Raw genomic sequence first — 16,030 nt, 5'->3', positions numbered from 1 at the left:
AATCTATCAACTCTAACGTTAGCTCCGCTGTTGGGAAAACGCTCTGGTTGGTTGAAGCGCTGTCCTATTGCGTGCAGAGGGAATTTAAAAGACAGCCGTTTATCCCACCCCTCGGATTGAGCCGTGTCTATGGTGAGTTGCCAGACCTAACATCTTGATGTAGGTCTGGCTTGCCAAGCTAATAATTGCTATTATTGCACTTTTCATTTGTAAGTCGCTTTGGATAAAAGCGTCTGCTAAATGATTAAATGTAAATGTAATTCATTACTCAAAGTTCATATTGGTTACTTTATGGTTACATATACCGGTACTGGCAATACTACAGTAGATGCAGTAATTTCATTAAATTCTATACAACAGGTAAACCTGGGCAGCAACCTAATACTAGAGGACATGTCTTTTTTTTTCTGGTTTTTGTAAGTGACTTTGACAGAGCGAGATGGAAGACAGAGAAAAGGGACTGCGAGAGGGGGCTTGTCTTGTCTTCCTGTCACGTCCCTGATTGATTGGGCAGATTGTGGGGTTTCATTAGGACTCTAAACACACGCCTACTGTGAGATCAGTAGGGAAGAGCTGTTGTTCATTTCTCAATACAATCACATTCACTGAAGAATAAACCGGCTATTTATGATAGACGGACCCTGCAAATGAACCCCTGGGGGTTGCGGCCTGATACGTCCAACAGTGTTAGTATGCATACAGTCTCATGTTTCCAATATTATAACCACAGCTGACATGCACATATTACATCAATAGAGCTCTGTGGGTTATTTCTATCAGACTTTAAATGGTCTGATGTTCTACCAACCACACATTTAAAGCTTGAGGAAAGGATGCACGTCAAACATCACTCGACAGAGTAGGTTTTTTAATTTCCTTTTCCATTGCCTTCACCGATCAGTGAATTTCAATTAACCCTGCATTTTATTACGAGTATTTCAAATGATCCAAGGTCTGCATGGCCCTTCCTGTGTAAACAGGCAGGATAACACTGTCCGAGAGATTTTCCTCTGTGTCTTTCTCTCTCTGTGACTCTATACCTGACAAGCTGCAGTGTTATTGATAACACACTACTTAATACACAACCCACACTGAGACTCAACCGCTCAAATTGATGCTTCTTTACCACAAACCGCCTCATCCACTGTCGGATTCTGACCCTGACGGCACAACTGCAATATACTCTGCTGGAGAAGAGTTTATATAGTTTAGTAAACCGGCTGGTAAATAGCCAACCCATACAGAGCAACCAGGAGAGACTTCATGACTTCTGCAATATTATAAATGCATATTAACTTCCATAATATGAATGTCACAGTCTTGGACTCTTATTCTGTTCTGTTTACTTTAGTTCATGTTTTCCTGCCTGTTTAGTTTCAGTTTTCTTGGTTTCTGATCATGTCCCTGCTAGTTTCTGTTAAACTACTTTTAATCATCAGCTCTGTCTTATTATCTTAGTTCATTGTTATCTACATATATATTATTCTCTGTTCAGTTCAGTCCTCGGTTATTGTCTTTTTGTAATGCGATTATCTCCTGTGTTCATTATTTAAGTCAATTTTGAATAGTCCTATTCGTGTTGCCTACACCGACACGTTACAATGAAACACAATATTCAGAGAAAACCTAACAAGATTTGACTGGATTGTGAAAAGCTGGATATGACATTATTGGACAGATTAAATATATTTATATAATTTAATTATTTTATATTAAATATATATATAATTTGACTCTCTCAGCAGTGTGTATTTACATGCACATTTGCTAAATGAACACAACGAACAACATACTCAATCACAGAGTCTTTGTGTTGTCATCAAAGGCTTATGCTATTTTTATGCCTGTGGGCATTGTTTTTTTTTTTCATATTCTGTTTAAAATTACAAATTGGCATGTGAAGCGCTCGCACATGAGCTGTTTCCTAAAAACAAACCCACACACAAATATGTGGCCCTTCTCCTCAGCCTACGGCTGTCAGTGCTGACTTGGGAAGTCAGAGGCTGCGCTATCCCTTAAAATAACACAACAATGTGGAGAAACACAACAGAGGCAAGTATTTCAGGAGTAGAGGACAGAAGCTGAAAGCTGCCATTAGGTCATTCTTTGATCGCTCAGCTATGAAACAAAAATAAACCAGAACACAGTTTCAGTTAACCATTACATTGCCTTGTCATTCCTTTAATCTGCATTCCAATTCTTATTTAAAGTGGTAGTTCATCCAAAATTATCATTGTCATTCTTTACTTAATTTCATAATAAATGTGTTAAAGAAATATGGAAAGATAACAGAATACAGGTTTGGAACATGGTAAGTTAGGAAATGGTGAGTATAATATTGACAATTTTTTATTTATTTCTGGTGAACTGTTTCTTTAAGGATTATAGACAGATATATAAACCTTTGGCACATGTTTTAGTCAGATATTCATGTAAAAAGCTTTGCCTCATGCCATTAGTTGTATTACAGTTGTAAACATCTGACATCAGTTATCACATAAATAAACAGACAGACAGACAGACAGACGGATAGATAGATAGATAGATAGATAGATAGATAGATAGATAGATAGATAGATAGATAGATAGATAGATAGATGATAGATAGATAGATAGATAGATAGATAGATAGATAGATAGATAGATAGATAGATAGATAGATAGATAGATAGATAGATAGATAGATAGATAGATAGATAGATAGATAGGCTGAGAATTTAATTTCTGGTAATTTGGGAAACTGAAATCCAATTTCAATTTACGTCATAGGAAATAGTTGTCTATTTGGATGTTCCTAACAAACTAAATTGAATTTACCCAAGCTTGCACACAGAAATCCATTATTAATTACAGATTTGGACATTCAGAGTTTGAAACTGGGGCAATATGTTCAGCAAAGTATGGTAGCAGACTTCTAAAATGCAATAGAAAACTGTCATTGAGTAATAGTGCAGCCTAGTAGTGCTGTGACTAAATGACGTTTTCGTGTCTGTAGAGTATGTGCAGTAAATTTTCAAGAATCTAGATTTGAATCGAGCCAGACCTCCCATGAGCCAGTTTTCTGCTTCCACTCACTCTTTCCTCACCCCCATTTCCCTCTCTCTCCCTCTCTTTTTCGCTCTCTGACATTGATAAATTGTTCTGTGCTGTGCAGGTAATCCATCTTCTGAGACCCCAGACCCAAATCTTCAGGTCTGAGAGTGTTCTCTGCCTCTGCTCTCGCTTCTCGTTTCCCTCACATTCCCCTCAGCTCAAGGTTACTGTGCTCTGCAGTGCTGTTCAGAAAACCTGCGACTAATTACTTCAACCTGAGAGGTAAAAAGATAGGACAGGGAAACACAGAGAGCGAGTAAAGGAGAGGAAAACTTGATTTACAGAGAAAAGAGAGCGAAAGAACAGGTCTTAAAAGCAATCTGCCAAGTTATAGCTTAATGCAAAAAATGACTGACAAATAATTGGAATAAAACCAAATTGGAGTTTAGTGGCTTTTAGTCTATGTCTATTAGCATTAAGTTCATCTTCATGCTAGTCTAATCCAAACCTCTGGGGGGAAAAAAGTATGTACGATATATAATGTTGTTGTTTTTTTTCCCAGGAAAACAGACCCAAAATATAAAAATCTGAACTCAACAAATCTATTGTTGAGTTCAACATCTATCCAATAAGATCCAAGATGTCATTGCGCCTATACTACAGTACCTGTCTCTGATTAGCATTAGCAAGTAGAAAAATAATACCTCATGGTTGTGAAATAACTAAGTCTATTGATATGAAGGTAGTCTTTTTTCCCTGTGAATATGTGTGTGATGAACCTGACTGTGTGTTGCTAGGTACTGGTCCACTGGTGCATGCAATAGAGATGAAATAGGCAAGGTGACATTGTCCTGACATCCCACAAAGCGCTGTGCTACATCATAATTTGGACACGTGATAGAGCTCATCTGGAGGTTAATTCAGTTCTTTATTCATAATAACGAGCTACTCTGTTCTTCTGTATGACCTCCAGCAAATCATGATACCACTTTCAACTTTCACAAGCCTGTCTACATGTCAAAACCCATCAAGGGCAAATAAAAACAGTGTGCATTTAACCCTTCCTCTTGCAAATCTTTTTTAGACAACCATGGATGATCAGATCATTTGCTGTGTAATTTTGGATTTCACAGAACCAAAGGCAGTGTATCTCACATACACAAAGCAGTTGTATACACATGAAGACTCATAAAACAGTGTGTGTGTGCGTGCGTGCGTGTGTGTGTTCTGACCCATATGCACAGGCAGCCCAACTTTAATCGGCCTCAAGTCATGGGTGTAATGTATGTAATGGGGTGTAACATTTTAAACCAAAATGGCTGCCACTCTCCCGGTTATCAAGGTTATGGCCACCTAACATTATCATTTAAGAGTCAACAATATGGCTTTTCTATAAACACTTTTATTTTATGTGATGGTGTGGACATTGTATGCTTAAATCTTTTCAAGAAACAATTGCTGCATCCGAAATTGCATACTTATATAGTAGACGAAAAAAACTATGTGACAAACAAAAGAAGTATGTCCGAATTTACAGTACTCATAAAAAAGTGGGCAAAATGACCTACTACTCCCAACAAGATTCTGAAGAGTGCATATGATGGACACTTTGACTACTATCTCATGAGGTCACGGGAGAGGGTTTGTGAATGGAAGTGAAGCAGCGCAACTGACGCTGGTAGGTCACATGATAATGATTTCATTGTGGATGTAGTACGTTCAGATTACATTCATACTACACACATCCATACTATATACAAATACCTACACAAGAGAATATGAGATTTCGGATGCAACCAACAAATTTTGACTATTAAATGAACTTATTACCTTCTAAACATGGCTGCTCTGATGATTCTGATTCTGATGCTCTGATAAACTATTTAAAATGACAGAGCACAATTCGAGTTAAATAAAAGTAATGGGATAAAACTCAGAGAGACGGATAAATGAATATAAATGTGATTCACTGTTGTGAATATGAAAACTAATATGCATTTTATTGTGGCAAATTTTTACATATTTTAAACTCTACTATCTGAAAAAATGTTTAGTATTTTATTGGAAAGGATGTTTTTATCAGTTTACTTTTTCAAGACACCCCCCCCCCCCACCCCCAGCCTAGCTGGCCACCATTAGATCAGCTGGAATGTCAGAAAACAAAAGAAAGCTCCAGTAAAATTCATCTCTGCTGATCTAACACCATCTTGGGTTGTTTCTTCCTGTCCTCCTGACCTTTACGATTCTCTCGTCATTCACGGCATAATTAACTCAGCTTTTCTCTCAGTCTGCACTATACTGGTCTCACTCATCCTCTTAACCTTGTTGATTTTACAGAGGAATGCACTTAAACCTCTTGTAAAACATGGCATTTTAGAATGAATGACTCCATCTGTTTTCTTTTCCCCCATCTCTTTGTGTCAAGAAGGTGTGCGTTCCCCTTGAACTCAACCAAACGACGGAGCCCCTCCGTCTAAATTCTCTATCTGATCATCTCTCTGAATTCCTTGAGCTGATTACATGCCATGCCAAAAACACTAGTAAGTAAAGTGCCTCAGGTTTTCTTTTAAAATATGGGGTTTAAGCCTTTTTCCGTCAACAACATAGAGATCATGCATTAATAATTAAAAGAAAAGCTTCTCTATTTATTGCCATGGAGGAGACCATGTCATTTTTTATTAAACATAGACAAATGGACAAGGCAAAAAGACAAAACAAGATTTCCTGAATGAAAAACAATGCTTACGCGACAACAAAATAATAGTGTTAACCTTTTGACTGCCTTTTTTCGCATAGACAAAAAAATCACTATACAAACTTAAATGGTTGTAATTCAAGAATGCTTTGGAATATAGACATATGGTTTGTCTTGTTTTAAAGAAGACATTTGCCAGATTATTGTAGAAGTGAAATAAATTATGACAGTGAAACAAAAGTTATATAAGTTTGAGTTTATGAAAATGTACAATGTAAAAATATAATTATTTATATTTTATATAAAATATATATATTACAAAATATATTTTACTCTAAAACTGCTAGAAAATTAAAGCCAAAAATCTAAACAAGTTGTGTTCCAAATTTTAGGTTGATATCTCAAAAAATGAGCTTTCAGTATGATTTTATTTGGGCGCAGTACCAAACTTTTTCACTAGATGGACAGCCAGCTTCCTTACTGACCATATAAGGGCGCCTCCATTTTCATATATGTTTTGAGTGATCTGAACCATGTATTTCCATAATTTCATACAATTTATGAAGTATACATCCTATTCAGAAATAGTATGGGTGTTTTGGCAGTATTTGATTTGATTTCAACCTCTAATAAACATAAAAAGAGCACATATGTGCGTTATAGCTCGCTGCCGCATCACAAATTGAGAATCCATAATATTTTTTTTTATATTCAAAACATTTTCAGACCTTTTTTTCCTCATAAAATTCAATTGGTGTTATCTTTTGAACTCTTGGCATGAAAACAAACTGAGGTTTCTACCAATCTTTCATGATTTTTCATGTTTTTTTCTATTTCAAAATAAAGGCCTAAACACGCCTAATGAATATGAAATATTCTTATTGCAAATTGATAAAATTACTGCTCCTCTGTAATTTATTTTAAAAAACAGCCACGAAAACTAGACATTGGAAGCTTTCAAATGATATATAGTTTGTCAATATTACTTTAGGTTTTTACTAAGATATTATTGTTCTAAATATATATGGGCGGTGTATATATATACGGTGACACTTAAGGGGTTAAATAAATAGATGGAAGAAAGGAAAGACCAATCATAATTCATTATGCAAATAAATGTAAGAAAGAAGACCAATTACAATTCAAAGTGTAACGCTGTCAATGGAAGATTTTCAAACTTAATTTTGAACATATAAATAATGTATTATATAAAATATAAAAATATAACCTAAATTTATATTAAATAAATACATTTTAATGGAGTCTGTTAAGTGGTTTGAGTAATTTCAAAACACTTGCCTAGCTAAAATAATCTGACCTGAACATTTACTGTATAGATTTTTTTTTTGTGCAAATATATTCATTTTCATCTAGTATTCTAGTGTAATTTTCAGTCCAGGATGGAGGGCTTCAAAGCATCAAAGCAAGAGGTCTCAAGCAACATCTACTACCTCCGAGGAGGAAACAGTCCTGTTGTGGTTGGGCAATTAAAAAAAATGAGTTAGTCGGTAGGGGGGCAGAGGCCTCTTCTCAGGTTAAAAGCAGAACGAATGGCCCTCTCCACATGTGTGTAAAACCAGTGACCGCATGAGAGATCACAGCGGTGTAAGACAACAAGGGTAAAGTGGAGTTCATGCTGACTAGCACTGCTAATGAGAGATAGTTTACATATGGTTTACTGCAACTGTTTATAAATGAGCTTGGGCACATGTGTTAATAAACACTAGGCTTCACGTCATGCTTTCTTTATGCAATACACAATAAAATAATTGAAATAAAATCAGTATTTCATGCCCATTTATTTACATTCAGTCATGACAACTCTCAGAACGCGAATAGAGTTTAAGCTATTCAGTATCTGGTAAGATTTAACCCTTCAGGTTGATACAACACTTACATGGATTCCCAAACTTTTTTGTCATCCAAACCCCTTTGGAATAAATTATTTACTTGAGATTTGTACCCTGCAGTTTTAATATTTTAACACATATTCACAGTTCTCTGATCTCGTTTAATGGTAACATGATATGATTCGAACCCCAGTTTGGGAAACACAAATCCCATAAATTGTTTGGTGTTCTAATTTTATCTTTAGGAGTCTTAAGGAACTTTTCTTCTCATATTAAGTTTTCATCATCCTTTCAGTCAGCAGAGCACAAAGGACATTACATGGCATTTAGTCAGAAATGTCATAGTAAATAACTGTATGCAAAAAGCTTTGAAAAATAAATGGAAATTCAATTTTTAAAAGGCCACTAAACAAACACAAAATGCATTCATTTGGACACCATGAAAAAACAATATGCATTTTAACCCTGGCAATGCAAATTAGTCTTCAAAGGTATCTAGTGAGATTTACTGGATAACGGTTAAGATAACTGTGTACATGCTTGCAATACTTTCCTGGTGAGCACACAATCCTCAGAACTGCAGCTGCGGACTGAACCCTACACATTCAACACATCAAACCATCCGGTCTCCAGAGGTACATTACACAATTCTGTCGAAATCTCTTAAACTATTTTCACACAGTGATAAAGCCACGAGTGACTAATGTGAACTAGCACCACAGATCTGCAGAACCAGCCGGTATATCCTCCTTCAAAGCAGTTCTGCTTTGATCATGGAGAACTTCGATCTGGCTTGGTTCAGCTTATCACTATGAGATCGATTGCCCATGTTCACAATGTTTTCTCTGACTTGGTTCTGGGTCGGATTACAGGCCTTCATGCTTTGGAGGAAGTGCTGGCAGTTATTATGGGGCACAGCAACAACCTGACAGTTGTTGACAGTTGACAGTTGCTCTTGAAATACAGTTTTGGGTTTCACTAAAAAACAAACCACCCACTCTGCAAAAATACAGTTTAAACATCTGCTGCATTTGGCACTGTAAAACTAGTGTTTATGGGTCATTGATGCTGTTCGACATCATACTGATCTGAGAAAGTGTTGAATTACGCACAGACAAAAATCACTGTAATATTCGACAGCATCTTCAAGTTGGCATTCAGCAGCAGGCGTAACCGATTGAGTTCTCTTTAATATTTCGGTTGTGTCTCTCACATTCAATAAGAATAGATAGAGAAACTATTTTTGCTTCTCCTGAGAAAAAAACGAGTTAAGAAGAAAGCTCAATAATATCTCAAACTGTGCTTTCTGCTATCAAAATATAAACAGACCAAATAAATCCAAGACCAAATAATCTCAGATATTCTATCCATATTAATTTTATAGCTCTATACTCTCATTGTATGTGAATAAATGTCTCATGTTTTGAGATTTTTAATTGAATCATTTTATAAGAAACATCGATCACACTTTAGATTAGGGTCCCATTCTCACTATTAACTAACTGTTATCTAGGACTTTTGCTTCAATAAACCCCTAATTACTGCTTATTAATAGTTAGTAAAGTAGTTGTTAAATTTAGGTATTGGGCATGATTTATAGATGTAGAATATGGTCATGCAGAATAATGCATTAATATGTGCTTTAAAAGTCAATATCATTAAGCATGCTAATAAGCAACTAGTTAATAGTGAGAATTGGACCCTGTACTAAAGTATTACCGAGACATGTTTCCTCTGGGTATACGACTTTAAAGCCTAAAGTCCAATACTTGTTCAAAAGAGGCAAAAACCACTGAATTCAAAGCCTTGCAAAAGCTTCAAGCCAGGGCCGCGGGAAGTGGGGGTGCTGGGGGTGCTGCAGCACCCCCTGTTTTCACAGAATTGTAAATGCAACGCATATGTTTGTTCATTAAAATTTATTAATTTTTAGCATTTAGTCATTTATTTGTAATAAACACTTTAAGTGGGCTATTTAAAAATTGTTATTTATATGTTAAATTATCTTTTTAAAACATAAGCGCAGAGTGTTATGTAATATTGTGTGCGTGTGTGTGTGTGTGTGTGCGCGCGCGTGTGTGTGTGTGTGTGTGTGTGTGTCGAAAGAATTTGTCCGCACCTGCTCAAAAAAACAAAAAAAAACCCAGTCAAAAACCCCACTGTCAGTGTTTGGAACAGGCAAATATGTAAAATATAGCAGGATACATTTTAATTGTTTACTAATAAAACAGTTATTTTTTATGTCAGTGTCTGTCGGCTATAAGATGAAGTTGACGACTCGCGATCTTCGCAGCGCCATCAGAGAGAAATGCACATTTCATACGAATTACATAAGCAGCGCAGTCTGTTTTCTTTCGTTTTGAATTGTTCTGCTTAAAAGTAGACATTTCAAGCTATGTCTCAGGTCTGTGAGGCAATAGGCTACCTTATAGGCCTACGCTGAGTTTCGGTTAATTTATGAGACGAGCTCCAGGTTCGCCAGCGCCTCCGTGTCCTGATTATCTATTTTCTAATAGCCTATATTTACTTCTTATTTATTAAATCCAGACAATTTGAATCGATTAAAATTAAGATACAATTAATACAAAACGAAATTAAATTTAAAGACAGGCTTTGTGCTTTCAGTTTGAGGTGTCTGTGAAAGTTTTAAAACATTATTTTAGTGCCGCTTTAGAGCGCTCACGTCCGTAGCGGAGAACTGTCTGTAACGTTATTTTTTTTTGTGTGAAATAAATTTCAAAAAAAATGCGACTTAGTCCAGTGTATATGTTTTTTTCTTCCTCGTGGCGCATTTTTTGACTGATATGCGACTCCGGAGCGACTTATAAAATAGGCTACAGTAAGTTATTATTTTTGTGCAAATGTCCCATAAAGTCCCATTCTTTAAGGATTAATTTATGTCCCGTTGACCGGTCCATTGCATTACGAATAAAAGCAGAATCAATAAAGTCAAAAATGTGATGTGCAGTCAGGTGGTTTGAGTGCGCGTTTTTTGAGAGTTTTATAGTCTTGATATTGTTTCTTATTCAAAAGTAGTGACGCCCCCCCCCCCCCCAAAAAAAAAAAAAAAAATCAGCACCCCCAACCTAAAACCTCTTCCCGCGGCCCTGCTTCAAGCTGTAATACATCTCTGTGTGAAAATAAAACCTTTCAACATTTCATACCTACAAAAAGAGCAGGTTTTTAAGGCTAACCATTACCTGCTGTGAGACATTCAGGTGTAAAAAATAGAAATTAACGGACTATGTTGTTGAGAATCCAAGCAATCTCAACCTATAAACAGCTTTTACTTGGATTGACTGTCAACAGTCCTCCATTGTTCTAAGCAGCTATCAGGTCACAATCTGCAAAGCCACAAAATATTATTCACATTCACGTCCAACAAGAAGTAACCTGTGATGAGCACACCAAATCCAGCAGGGCCATGCATATTCTGTTCTCTCATCACTGAGCTGTATTCATATTTGCCCTAGTGACACCATTACACCCGAGACAAAGCCAGCCACCAGTAACAACGGCTGCTGAATTGAGCCAACGTCAGCAACCCTTTCCTATTCCTATTAGTCCGAAGTGAAAAAAGCGACCTCTTTATATGATAATGCCTTGCTCACCTGAGAGGCATAAAACGAGTATTAAATGTGAAATATGTATGAAGCAGCTCACACTCATAACATGTTGCTACCGTGGCAACACTGCTCTGTTGGAAACGGGAGTTGTGTGTGAACATGCTTCAGTCCAGCAGGTTTAATCTAAAGACGAACCCCAGGGGACGAACCCCAGCACAAGTTCTGTGAGCTATACCACTGCTGTGTTCTACTCACAGTTGGATGCGGGATATTCACACTTCAGCTTTGTGTTCAAATGTCAACAAATAATCTTTTAGCAACCAAAATGATAGATGATGCTATGTTATGCTAACATTTATTCTGCATGTATAAGATTACCAACAGAGGATCATTTACCATGTTTTACACACTTGAGTTTACCGACTGTTAAACAGTTTAACTATCAAACTTTTGAGTTTTGTTTGCTTTAGTCTCAGCCTCAATTGTCACGGGAACAGACCGTTGGCTAGACGTCTGATGCATATGGCACACAAAATGGGAAACACTTTAGATGTTTCAAAGCCGTCATCTGATTGGTTGAATTCTCCAAGATTTCCGGGAGACTTGTGTGTCGCATTCTTTAACGGTCCACATGGAAACAAAGCCAAACCCCCTCATGGAAGAAGAAAGCTGTCGTGTTTACAACTGTGACAATGAGCGCTTATCAGGATCAACTAAACGCTGGATTTTCAATGTGAAGTTCACAGCACCAGTGTTGCAGTAAACCTGCACTTTATTCTTGAATGATTTGCACGCCGTTCTGTTATCGTAAGGACATCAACTTTACACCAACCCTAAACATGACGATGAACAAAACGAACTGTGATCGGTTGCTTTAGATTAAATGAAAGCTGCTATTTAGTCCAGACCTTCTGCCGTTAGTCTGAAGGTCTGGCTAAGTGAGACTGCTGAAAAGTCCATTTTTATCACCTCCCTCTGTGCTATTGCACTTTCTTTGAAGGAAAAAATTTGACATTATTACTTCCATAATGCAATGGAACGCAGCGTATTGTAAGTTGTCCAGAAGGATCATATATCACAATGAGGCTCTACCCTTCAGTTCATGTCTCAACACTCACTAATCAGCATGTGGGTGAAGATCCTACAGAGAAAATCCCAAACACTCAGTCATGTCTCCTTAAAAATCGCCTCTGGCTTAAAGAGCGTGTTCATGACCACCCTGCTCTCCCGTGATCCCCAATCCTTCCCATCAGCCCCCTCCTCCTCCCGCTTATTTTAATGGGCATCTCCAGGTCACTTGCAGCTGGCAGAACTGGCCATAAAATCTGGAGACCAACAGCAGGTCTGAAACACGAGCCACGGCCACACCAGATCAATGGTGCTCTTTAAAAACAGCAAAATGCTACTTTTAGATTATGGCAATTATATTAGGTCTGACATCAACTTATAAAGTGCATGATGAGGAGATGTAAATGCAGATGTGATGTTTTGGACTTGTGAGGGACAGTTTTTTTTCTCGAAAGGATAATCGGTGCAATTATCGAAATGATGAACATAATGGATACCATATGTTTGTAGCTTAAACTGAAAGCATTGCAACTGTGATCATGCAGTTCTTAACATTACCAAATATTTGAGATGGGGCATCTATCTATCTATCTATCTATCTATCTATCTATCTATCTATCTATCTCTTTACATATTTATTTATTTATTAATTTATTTATTTATTTATATTAATGCGCACAACGCAAAAGTGATAACATGGTATAATATGCTGTTACTGAATCTCTATATCACATTGTTTGTGACAGCACAGCGCCCCCTGTTCTTAATGGATCATTATTGGACCAACTCTGCTTTGGTTTCCATGGGACGCAAACAAAACCACTGATCAATAACATAAAAAAGTATGGTTTGTCTGTACACTATTTATTTATTTGTGTAAATCATACATCTGGTCTGTTTATACACAGATCCCGGTATTAGTTGCTGAAAATGAACCGTGCTGCCTGAGCACACGGTAAAAACTTGATATTACGCACACATGCATCCAATTACGCACTGCATATTTACGTATAGGCTACTCTATTCTTATGGTTTAAACTATTGTGGAATCCACACCTAGTACTGCAGCAGTACTAACTCAGGTGTCCAAAGCTATGGATAGTTAATCATAAATGCGCTTCTTTCCGCGCTCACGCTCTCCACTAAAGCCACATCATGGTATGACGTGTTTCTTTACACAATCTGTTTCACTTTACAGTCTTCGTAATTCAAAAAGACTGTTAGTCAGCAATAAATGCACCCCTTTGGCCAAGCTGATCATGATCTCAGACTCGCGCTGCAATATAGAGGATCTGCAACATGCTGCAGTGTCTCACTCCACCCCTCATGTGCAACACTTAAACACAGTTTAATGCAAAGCTACTGGTTTTCTTTCTCTTTATATATTTTATAACATATGACAAGGTAACAAATCGATTAATTGTAATGCAAGACACAAATTTTATTCTAATAGAAGCACGCTTTAAATATTAAGTATTGGTTTCTGTGCATACCTAGCCATATCCAAGATTTGTGAGTACTGTGTCCAAAATTACGCACTGCAACAAATGAGTTATCTAGGACTATCACACGTCAGCATGGATAGACTATCTGATTTAATTTGTATCTGCATGATGTATTAAGTCAAAAACTGATTTCGGAATATTCTTACATGATTTGGTATCTGTCAGCCTACCTTGCTAGAGTAGGGTCCGGGAATTAGTAGTTTTAATGCCTGCCTCTTCAGCTCCACCAGCCGAGCGTTGCAGTTCTCGCACCAGATCCCCCGTTCAGAACCAGGTGAGCTCCCGCTCCCCGAGGCTGGAGAACCAGTGCCGAACCCTGGAGATCCGCCTAAGGAACCGGGCGAACCGGTACTGATTCCAGGAGATACAGTAACAGGTGAACCGGAGAAAGAGCCCGGGGATGATATTCCTGATCCGGGGGAAGGGGTTCCAGAGGACCCAGGCATGGAGCCGGCACCTTCAGGGACCGGGCGGCTGGCGCTCCGGGACTCCTCATAAGCCTTTCGGTACCAGGTTTCAGGAGAGAATGATGCTGACTTCGTAGGGGATGAATCGGTCATCTGCAAGAAATTATAGTAGAATGAAAAACAGTGATTGAAACATTAATGTGTCTGGATTACATACATGATAAATGTAAAAAGTGGTTAAATAATTTGTATATTGACTTTGACATTACAATTAGTTTGTTGTTGCTGCTTTTCCACACTTGAAAATAATTTATTGCCAAGAATGTGCTCATAATACAGAAAACAAGTCTAATAATAAATTATAATGATGATGATAATGATAATACTACATCTTACCCCATGTTTTCTACTCCTGGTCCCAGATCGGTCTTTATTCCCTGTTAGAGAGGTCATGATTAAGCCTGCAGAGGGACTGATGAAATAGCCAAACTGTGCTCCCTGTTACATCCACAACCAAAAGATCCGTAAATCAATCTCTGGTCAGTTCAGCAGTCCTTCTGAAGTCCAGTCTCAGCGACTAGTACCATGCAGACATCTATCCATCTTCCACAGTGGAATATGAATAACAGATGGTCCAATCTGAAACGTCCAACAGTGGATAAATCCAGTTCTTTCTTTTATGCTTTCTGATATTCTGAATCCATGTGGAGTGCGTTAGGTTTCACAGCATCCCAGCACAGGCGCATTTTCCCATGCACATGGACTTGTGTGAGGCGCAGGCTGTAGATCAGTAGATCAGGCTCTGTTTGAGGACTGATCTCTGCACTGCTCTCACTCCAGAGGAGCGCACACATCTGTCTCTGGGTAGACTGGCCACGCCCCCTCCGCGCCCCTCAGCGAATAGCGTGTCCGAGATCTTATGACTGACATGTGGGTGTGTATTGTTTTCCACACGAGAAACTAAACTACAACTAAAGCGAACGATTTAAGGAAAATATTAATTCAATTTATTGAGTCAATTTTAGTTTAATTACTGAATGACTTTTAGGGGTTCGGTTTTTTATTTTATTTAAAGGAAATTCTAAGCAGAGCTGTTCTGCTCGAGCAACATTTTTTTATTTTTTTTATTAAACTAAACACGAACTATATTTTTGTGGTTCATACGTGAAAATGTATTTTAGACATAAATAAATAATGACAACACTTGACAACGTCTTTTTGTTGATGCATGTCCAACACCGATCTTAACCGAAAGTGCCCAAGCAGCGAACAGTTGTCATGGTTACTTCATCAGGTGAACGCGCATTGCTCGTGGACATATTTACCGCATCATGACTTGTAGCCTAATCTAACTTCTGTGGTTATTTAAAAACGCTGTTTGAAAACGCTGTTGAAACGTATGTAAACTTATGTGCAAAATTAATAATAAAAAACATACACTGTAATGGTGGTTCAAGACTTTTAAAAAAATGTTTAAAATGCAGATGCAATCAATACAAAGAATGACAAAAAACAAAAAAAACAGAAAAACTGCTATATAGCACACTATTAACGTAATATATATATATATATATATTTAAAAATAGTTCATACATCAGTACAAATTGTTTATTTATTATATATAATAATTACATTGTAAAAATTATATGATCAATAAGTTAATCATATCTTTTTACATTGCTTTAACTTATAAGTTAAGCAATGTTCAACTTTTTTATGTAATACAAGAATCAACTAATTTTTTAAGACTTAACACACCCAAGTTGATTGTACAATTTTATTTATTTATTTAATTATTTATTTTTATTTTATTTATTTTTTACAGTGTAGTAGGCTAAATGAAAATATTGTGATGAAAAGTGTGCCGGGTCAATAATTGTAAAATCTTCAATTACTTATACTGCAAACA

General features: G+C 37.1%; 1 protein-coding gene across 2 annotated transcripts in view; it reads right to left on the bottom strand.

The window, feature by feature from the left end:
* The window catches only part of kif26ba (kinesin family member 26Ba), a 95,026-nt gene extending 80,072 nt beyond the window's left edge, over nucleotides 1-14,954 (bottom strand). For both annotated transcript variants that reach the window (XM_084097508.1, XM_084097509.1), the window contains exons 1-2: nucleotides 14,518-14,954; nucleotides 13,885-14,274 (exon numbers count right to left, since the gene is read on the bottom strand). In XM_084097508.1, the coding sequence (XP_083953634.1) occupies nucleotides 13,885-14,274; nucleotides 14,518-14,574 (447 nt within the window). In that variant the 5' untranslated portion in view covers nucleotides 14,575-14,954. The remainder of the gene's footprint in view (nucleotides 1-13,884; nucleotides 14,275-14,517) is intronic.
* Between the last annotated feature and the right edge of the window lie 1,076 nt (nucleotides 14,955-16,030).

This window comes from Abramis brama, assembly GCF_963993115.1.
Source record: "Abramis brama genome assembly, chromosome: 21".
Classification (NCBI taxonomy): domain Eukaryota; kingdom Metazoa; phylum Chordata; class Actinopteri; order Cypriniformes; family Leuciscidae; genus Abramis; species Abramis brama.
This window is presented reverse-complemented; position numbering and strand designations above follow the sequence as displayed.